Here is an 8,484-nt window from a genome sequence, read left to right on the forward strand (position 1 = left end):
TATTCAACAAAGTTTTTGTCGTTGTACCTGACCATCTTGGCCAATTGTATCTCAGCACTGTTTGGCCAAGGAATATGCCACGTAGCATGTATGTAGTTGCACTTAGATGGGGAACATGTCCTTTATGACACTTTACACCCATGCAGGTGTGCAGTATTAATTTCCAAGATGCATGCTGGTTTTATTGCAACACTTTTTGTTGACATTTTGTTGACACCTTGTTGTCTTGTTTGTTTTAGTTTGTATCGCGGCTAGTTCTGCGTTGTTCATCTCGCTTTCATTATTAATACGACAAATGCCTTTTGTGTTCCGCACACACATTCCTAGAAATTCAAGCCAAGTTGCTTCGCTTTGTTGCCGTGTTAGTGTCAGAAATTATTCTTGTTGACACATAAAAATTGTTTAACCCTTTTTTTCGTGGCATGAAAAATGACAGCAAATGATAAAATGCTTTCGTACGTGAGTGTGAGAGTGAGGCATTTGGCCAAAACATTTCCCAGACATTGATGTATTTGGGTCAGATGCTGGGCGGATATTTTCCGTACGCTCAAAAAGGGAAACTCCCACGAAAAATACTCAAGATATATGTATATACACTTTCCGGCTCATTAACGGCGCTAAATTTGCATAGTTAATTGCTTTTTAATTGTTGTGTTTGGAATTTTCAATTCTTTTTTGGGGCGAATTCGTTGTTTAAGCCGTGCACGTTTTATGGCACAAAATTTCTTGAATTTATTTTCATTTTCTGGTGGGCTGCGGCCCATTAGGCAAATAGAGTTAGCAGCTGGGCTAATGAAGCATAGTTTTGAGATTTGCCACGCCCCCACGCGCCCTCCGCCCACTCAGACAGACTGCAATTAGCCTGCCGGCCATAGCTGAATTTTTATTTTGCCCTCTGTTTTGTTTTTTTTTTTTTTTTGCAGCACTTTCTATTTTTTGTTCTCGGTTGCCTTTTGCGGTCATTAAAACTAATGGCAGCTCGGCGATCTGCTGGCTTTAAAAATTCCACATCTGGCCTCGGGTCGAATGGACCGTCCAACCGACCGACCGGATACGGATATATCATTTGACCAACAAGCCAAAAAACAAACTCACACACAAGCCCCCAAAAAAGCAAAAAAAAAAAATAGTCGAAAAAAGCGCCCCAGTAACCCAAAGTTTGGTTGCCTTGCATGCGGTCACAAAAGAGCAGTAAATTAAAATTTACTCGACATGAAATTGAAGCGGCGCAGAGCTGCTCCTTGCCACGCTTTCCATGCATTTTCCACATCCCGATACATTTTCCCGTGGAAATTCATTCAATATGCAGTTGCCACTGAAATATCAGGGCACAGGTCTCAATGCATTCAAATTTTTGCGGAAGATATACATTTATATACATAAAAATACAAGCTTTAATCAAGTTTTACAAATTGTAGTGAACCATTAATTTCTGATGAAAGTGGCAAGTTAAATTAATTTCCTGATGACATGCAAAGCTTTTTTATTGCAAGATTATAATGGGCTGTTAAGCACCCTAGAGGGGAATAAAAATTGCATTTACTATAAAATAAATACAAAAAAAAAAACATTATTTAAATAACTGTACTTAAAAAAGCAAACAATTAATTACAGTTTCAATATAAGCATAACACAATTTTTTGTTTTATATAAGCTTAGGATTTTGCGAAATTCGCGTGGTCCCTCGCGATTTTTCAATGATCGCCTGCAGTCCTTTGAAGCCAACTTGGCATACTGCACTTCATTTGGTTCCGTCTCCTGTTTGTTTTGCATGGGTTTGACATGCAGATTTGGCCAAAAAAAAAAAAGAAGAGCAGGCCGTTGGCCACTTTGCAGTCGGCACGCGTGCACAGATTAAACGGCGGAGAGGAGAAAAAAAAAACAGGGAAATGGCCTGCAGCAGCGGTCAAACAAACAATTTTAAAGAGCTCCAATCAATTATCAAGTTGAGTCCACTCTGCTTTTACCACAATTTGCCGTTAAGCGACAATTTCCGCAGCGATTATTCAATGTCAACTAAAAAGTTGCAAAAACGTTCGAAAAACCAGCAAAAGCAATTAAAAGCAGCTGCTGCCCGGCCACGCCCCGTTTCCGCTCCGCCCCCCGCCCAGAAAAGTTCATGTTTATTTTATGTGGCAAAATATGTTTTCTTTTTGGGAGTAATATTTATGTAAGCCCTGCTGCAGTTTATTTGTCAAGCCGGACATGCAGATGTCGGGGGATTAGATGGATTTATCGCACTGTGACAAATATGCGGTGTAAATCATTGAGCTGCCTGCTTCTACAGGCTGCCCCACACGTGTTAAATTTAACGCAAGAAAAGGTGCATTAAATATGCAAGATTGCAGCATAAAAACGAAAGTATTATTGGCTTTGTCGCAAAAATATGGTTAAATTCATGTGAAAAGTGCTTTTCACATTTGAATAACCTTTAGCATATTTTATACATGATGTATGTATTATTTAAGTTTCCATGCAAATTTAAACTTGATTACTCGAAGTAATATTTACATTTATAAGAGAATTGTTTTAAGGGAATACGAGATATCCAACTAGGCAAAAGCGCTAAACCTAATTAATTAAACACTATCGTGTCAGCTAATTTATTTTATATTACATCGCGTTATTTGAAATGCATTTGAGCACAAATCCAAATATGTATTAATTCGCTGCATTTTACTAAAGGCCCGACAGCTAATTAAGTGCAGCTTTTCGCAAGCGCATAATTATGAACCAGCTTATCCCCTGAACCTTAAATTAAATTGCAACCTTTATTTTCTAACCTATGGCGTCAGTCGCAAATTAAATGTCCCCGTTTTGCTGCCAAACTGCAGCTACACACCTCACCATGTTGAACTTAATTGAAATGTTGTTTTATTTGGCCCTAGATATTGCCGGCAAACCATGTAGCATATATTAGTTATTGATTTCCCACAGGTTGAGAGGTTTAATGGCACTCAACTCGAAATGGGTGAAAACAGGAGCCTTGTTTTAATCAACTGTGTACATGGGTAGATGATAAGGAAGTTCAACTTCATCAAAAACTCATTCAATTTTTAAAAGTTCTTTTAAAAATTTAAAGTATACTTGATACTTCAGTCAAAGCGAAAAACTTGGTATTCGATGATTATATGTTAAGACATCATTTGTTTAATTTCAAAAGAAATCCATAGATTAGTTTTTATATAAAAAAAAAAAAAAACAAAACATTTTCCATATATCATGCTGATCGACAATTTTTAATGGATAATTAGAGGTGCTGCCTCGACACAATACAATGTTTTAAGTTTAGTTGATAAAAAGTCATGGATAGATCTCGCCGAATAAACAAAATGTAATAGAAATGCGTCCAAAACTCACATGCAGTTGCCAAAGATATGTAGCCCGTACATAATAAAGGCTCAACGACAAATGTGATTCGATGCTGTGCGATCTATGGATTTGATGGATTTTAATCCTTGAGCGATGACATGGATTTATACACCACATGCTCCGATTGCGTGGACTCAATGCTCTCCACCATGGAATCTTCGCTCGATGATGAGACGGCTTCCTCCACATTGCCCACATACTCCTCCACTTCGTTTTCGCCATCGTAAAGCTGATCCAGGGCATCCAAATCGATGATCAAACGGCGCAAATGGCGCAGTTCATCATGGGCACGCGACACTTTCCGCTCCAGGGCCTTCATTTGGGCCTGCACATACAAAATGGATACAAGCATATACGATTTTCTTAATAATATTATTAAAATTTCAACTCTAACCTGCGGAATTAGCGGACAGCCCAGCAAATGCAAAATGTGCATCAGAGGATCGGATGGCAACGGATCGATATCCACCATTTGCTTTAAAATCTCCAGGAGTCGGGGGAAAATGCCAGTTTCCATCAAATACGCAATCGATTCTTCATCTCTTTCCGACATTTTACGTGATTAAAACGAACAATTTGGTAATAAATTTGGCAAATTGTGAAATTTCCAATTAAACTTGTGATGGCGGGAATAACTGTAAAGCGAGGGCTGCACTTGCAACCCGCACTTTGCAGCATCTGGCGGTAGATTTCGGTACTACGAAACATGGTGCTGTTAACTCATCACAGTGGGCTGTTGCACGCATGGCTATAATTCAAAAGTCTTTCGGCGCCAACTAGCATATCTAAAACAATTTTTTGGTTTGACAAACTATCAAATATGTTTGGACTCATATAAGCTTTTGCCATTTTAAAAGGTATTGTTGGTAAAATGCAAGAAGCCGACTGACGCTCCGGCAGCACTGTAAGTTCAGTGTGGCCAGTTGGATGCGAAATAAAAAAGTATAATTTCTTCTCCCCGATTTTCAGTCTATTTGCCGGAAAACGAAACTGTCTCACTGTTTTATAAATATAAGCAAAGCAACAACAACGAATATAGTCAAAATTCGAAAGAGGAATAGAATACAAGTTAAATATAGCACCGATTTTTGAATAGACAATGGAGAAGCTAAGCAAGGCGAAAAAGGTGGCGCGCGAGGAGAAGCAGCGCGACCAGAAGTTGGAGGAGTTGGTAAGAGCGCGTGGTGGCCAAAAGGACCAGAACCAAACCCTATTTCCATATACTGTCAGAATCCATGGAAACGGGAATAAATAGACAAATTTAACGCGAAATTACATCTATTTTAGGTCATGAAATCCCTTGACGAATGCCCCTCCGCCGAGGAGAAGGTGAAACTTCTGCTGCAACGCCATGTGGACAGCGAAAAGAATGTAAGCCGGCTGACGGCGGAACTGCGTGTCCTGCAGCGCCAAATGGAGTCGCAGCAGAGGGAGAAGGAGCAGGTCCAGCGGGATCTTAACAAGAGCGTGCTGATGCGAGACAAGCTGCAGGAGGTGTGCCGCGAACAGCAGCGCATCATAAAGTCCGTAAAGAACGAGAGCCTGCTGCAAATCAAAGTGGAGGAGGAGCGGCGCAAGGAGAGCCAGACAAAGTTCCAAAGCTCCCTGAACGATGTCCAGAAGTCGCTGGCCAAGAACAACGAGGAGAACATCAAGCTCCGCGATTACAACATCGAGATGACCAAGAAGTAAGCATCGCCGCAACGCTGCGGGGATCCGCGTTCTAAATATAGCCACTGCACACGCACGTTCTCTGTTTTCCGATTTTCCCTAACCATCTGGTCTCCCGTTTTAGGTTAAAGCTGCTGGCCGAGCAGTACCAAACGAGGGAGCAGCATCTGGAGAAGCTCAATGAACAGGTTCAGTTGGAGGCCCAGTTGCACCAGGCCAAGCTGCAAAAGTGCCAGGTGGAGGCTGCCATGGAGAAGGAGATATTGAGCAAGTATGTGCACAAAATGCCGGGTCATCGGGCGCTTCTCTGCATCTCGCGATAAACGGACCATAGATGGTCACACATTAGAAAACAAGTTTTCATTTAACAATCTCGCTGAGATTACTGGTTTTGATTGAGGACAGCTGAGTGGCTAGCACATTACACGGCTTGCTCTTCACTTGATAGGATTTAATCCACACAAAAAATCTAAATTCCTTATATCTTTCAGGGAAAACCAAATTGGCCTGGAGAAACTGATGCAAGCGCAACGTGCCATAAAGGATCTCACCGATCGGGAGCACCAACTGAAGGAGCAACTGAACATATACACAGCCAAGTACGATGACTTCCAGCAGTCGCTGCAGAAGTCGAATGAGGTTTTCGGCAGCTACAAGGTGGAGCTTGAGAAGATGTCCAAGCACACTAAGAAGATCGAGAAGGAGGCGCTGGGCTGGCGGCAGAAGTACGAGAAAGCCAATGCCATGGTGATCGATTTAGCCACAGAGAAGAGTCTGCAGACGCAGCACTCAGAGCGCCTGCAGAAGCAAATACAGCAGCTGCAGAAGCTACTGCGTGCTCTACAACTGGAAAGGACCACACTGCACAAGTGCCTGCGGGATCACGAGATTGAAATACCCGCCCTGCCACAGTTGCCTCCTGAGCCAGAGCCAGTGAACGTAAAGCCGGTCAGTGCTGAAAATGTTAAAATGGAAATGATGTCTCGCAATTGTGCGGAACTGAAGCAAACACTTGCCAATCTTCAGAACCAAATGAAGCTGCTAACCACGAATGAATCGAAGACTTCCATCGATGAAAAGAAGAAGGCCGAGGAGCAGCGTCAGGCGAACAATGCCAAGAAGAATATACGCAAGAAGGAGAAGAAGTCCAAGGCAAAGGCCGCTGCTGCAGCGGCGGCAGAAGCTGCAGCATCCACAACGAACGGAGACGTGAACGGCGTTCAGGAACCAGCCGCCACGGAGTCAAAGGTCGAGCTAGAGGCAGCGGGAGATGCCTCGAACGTTCAGAACGGAAAGGAGCAGACCGTTGACATTGCGACAGACACCCAGGAGCTCGTAGGTGATGGCGACGCTTCCACCGCCAAGTCACTTGTTGATATATCCGAAGTGCCTCCCCTAATCGATGCCAATGCCAACTAAACTACTGACTGTTCGCCTATACTCCCATCTCCAAATCTCGGGCGGCCACCAAGCCTTCCCTGCAAAGCATTTTATGTCATCCATGTCTCAACTGAAAAACGTCATCAATTACAAACCTACATGGTCCGAATTTTGTACTAGTTATTTATTGTACTTTGTATATTGTATTTATTTAAAGGATGTCGTCGGTGATCGTGTATTGCTGTCCAACAACAAATTGAGTAAAACGTGTTTCCCGCAAAGAGAATAAGAATATTAGAATTATTTCTTCGGGCAAATATTTGCAGAATGTCCTTCCAAAGATTTAAGCATAAATCTTAGCCCACATTTCGCATCAATTTGCATAAGTAGTGGAATGAGAACCTGCCAGAGCGCACAAGCTCGATGGCCATGGATTGCTTTCGTCATTGTTGGCGACGCCACAAAGTCTAGTGTTGCATGCAACACATTGCAATGCCAACAGGCGAGCGGATGGGGGTGGCTTCAACGGTGCTGATGGGTGGTGGTGAGTGCCTGCGGTTCGTGGCCAGGGTCATTATAATTGCGCCTTAATTATTTTCAACACGCAGCTGTCATTTTTGCCGGGCCCCAGATTTCCGCCATCAAATATTTAAGACGCATGCAACGTGGCGTATGCGTAACGCCAACTGCTGCCAGCGGTCACTCGGTGCGGTTGAGGGTGTTGAAATAAGGCCCAGTTAAGCCACTAAAATAATTACACAAATTAATTTAAATTGCATAAAGAGGTGCATACGAAAGAAGGACTAATTATGCCAGCTCTCGAGGCAACAACTGTTTTTACCCCTTTTTTCACAGCATGTTTTATGTACATACCTACATTGTTAGGTCCCCGAGCGTTCCATGGTCATTATAAATTTAATTAAAAATGTTGATATTGTTAGGAGTATAAGGAATTCTATTTATTTAAAGCTTCTTCCGCCCGATTGCCCATTAAGCGGTATTAAAACTGTCTTCCCCTCGGTGCCAAAGTGTCATATACTTGTGCATATTTCACACCCTCGCTCGCACTCACAGAAAAGTGTGCACATTTCGCAGGCAATGAGCTTTTGAACATTTAATGAGTTAATACGCTAAATTTGAAAGCCGCGCAAGCGTGCGCCAAGTGCTCCAAACACTTGTCCCCATCCACGGAGCTGCCCATTTTCCAGCTTGAATAATGAGAATGGGGGAATCAAGCCGCTAAATTCGACACTGAAAAAAATAATATGATAACTAAAAGTAGAATGTAAGTAAACTAAATTTTGGCTTACCATATAATAATTTAGCTTTTTTATCAGTTTCTATCAACTTATACGAACAAAATATAAAATTCTATAACTAATTTTTTCTCAGTGCACGCTCACACGCATATGCAAAACACTAAGCACTTGTCATTTGGCTGTAAACCCTCCGCGTCCGTTCGTTGGTAAAAAAAAACAGTGCAAATGTCCAACAGACGAGCATATTTACATATGTACACTCTACGTATGTGCGATGTATGTACATATGTATGTGCGAAATGGAGGATTGGGTGGCTGCCTTGGCGTCGTATTCATCCTGAACTCATGGGTGTCATTTCTCAGGACCCTCGCGGTCTGCAGGATAACAGCAGCGTAACAGAAGAAGAACCTCACTGGGGACCGGGACCAGAAAAGTAGAGGCTGCCAGACTGCCTCACTTTCGGCGTTCAAGTGAAAGGACGAAGTCGCCGACACTGGTGTGGCAATACTTTTGGCAGCCAATTGTGCGGGCTGAGCAAGATGAATGAGGAATATGAGTGTTGCTTGCACAGTGGGCTAGTTTCAAGGGTGTTAAAAGATGCAAAACTATCTTAAAGATGCTTTCAGTAGTACTCTTTATGTGCGATGTTTAAAATAATCTTGTAGATTGTAGATATAAATAAATAAATAAATAAATAAATGTAATATAAATAATAAAAAAAGTAAAAAAATAAAAATATAAATAAATATTTCCTTCTATTATTCAAAATCATTTATAATAAATAATAGTAGTCATGAATTT

General features: G+C 41.9%; 2 protein-coding genes and 1 long non-coding RNA gene across 3 annotated transcripts; 1 reads left to right on the forward strand and 2 right to left on the reverse strand.

Annotated features, from left to right (window-relative positions):
- Window positions 1-3,218: 3,218 nt before the first annotated feature.
- LOC6729672 lies at window positions 3,219-4,045 on the reverse strand. The gene is made up of 2 exons (XM_002104942.4): window positions 3,767-4,045; window positions 3,219-3,697 (listed from the first exon to the last, which is right to left on the reverse strand). The coding sequence occupies exons 1-2, from the start codon at window positions 3,923-3,925 to the stop codon at window positions 3,452-3,454; spliced, it is 405 nt and encodes a 134-aa protein (XP_002104978.1). The 5' UTR covers window positions 3,926-4,045; the 3' UTR covers window positions 3,219-3,451.
- A 296-nt stretch (window positions 4,046-4,341) lies between these two features.
- LOC6729673 (alpha-taxilin) lies at window positions 4,342-6,709 on the forward strand. The gene is made up of 4 exons (XM_002104943.4): window positions 4,342-4,543; window positions 4,660-5,060; window positions 5,168-5,314; window positions 5,535-6,709. Exons 1-4 carry the CDS (start codon window positions 4,472-4,474, stop codon window positions 6,460-6,462), a joined length of 1,548 nt encoding a protein of 515 aa, XP_002104979.2. The 5' UTR covers window positions 4,342-4,471; the 3' UTR covers window positions 6,463-6,709.
- Window positions 6,604-8,290, reverse strand: LOC27207138. Its single transcript, XR_001600301.3, has 3 exons — window positions 7,734-8,290; window positions 7,297-7,674; window positions 6,604-7,168 (listed from the first exon to the last, which is right to left on the reverse strand). It is a non-coding gene; the product is annotated as an uncharacterized LOC27207138 (long non-coding RNA).
- Window positions 8,291-8,484: the final 194 nt, after the last annotated feature.

Source organism: Drosophila simulans, chromosome 3R (assembly GCF_016746395.2).
Source record: "Drosophila simulans strain w501 chromosome 3R, Prin_Dsim_3.1, whole genome shotgun sequence".
NCBI classification, from domain to species: Eukaryota; Metazoa; Arthropoda; class Insecta; order Diptera; family Drosophilidae; genus Drosophila; species Drosophila simulans.

What these genes read in the sequence shown, in the direction of transcription:
- LOC6729672 (XM_002104942.4), bottom strand. Translation starts at nt 3,925, where the DNA reads ATGTCGGAAAGAGATGAAGAATCGATTGCGTATTTGATGGAAACTGGC. An exon ending in GCTGTCCGCTAATTCCGCAG is followed by an intron (nt 3,698 to 3,766) that starts GTTAGAGTTGAA and finishes TTGTATGTGCAG; the next exon opens with GCCCAAATGAAGGCCCTGGA.
- LOC6729673 (XM_002104943.4), top strand. Translation starts at nt 4,472, where the DNA reads ATGGAGAAGCTAAGCAAGGCGAAAAAGGTGGCGCGCGAGGAGAAGCAG. An exon ending in ACCAGAAGTTGGAGGAGTTG is followed by an intron (nt 4,544 to 4,659) that starts GTAAGAGCGCGT and finishes CATCTATTTTAG; the next exon opens with GTCATGAAATCCCTTGACGA. An exon ending in AACATCGAGATGACCAAGAA is followed by an intron (nt 5,061 to 5,167) that starts GTAAGCATCGCC and finishes CTCCCGTTTTAG; the next exon opens with GTTAAAGCTGCTGGCCGAGC.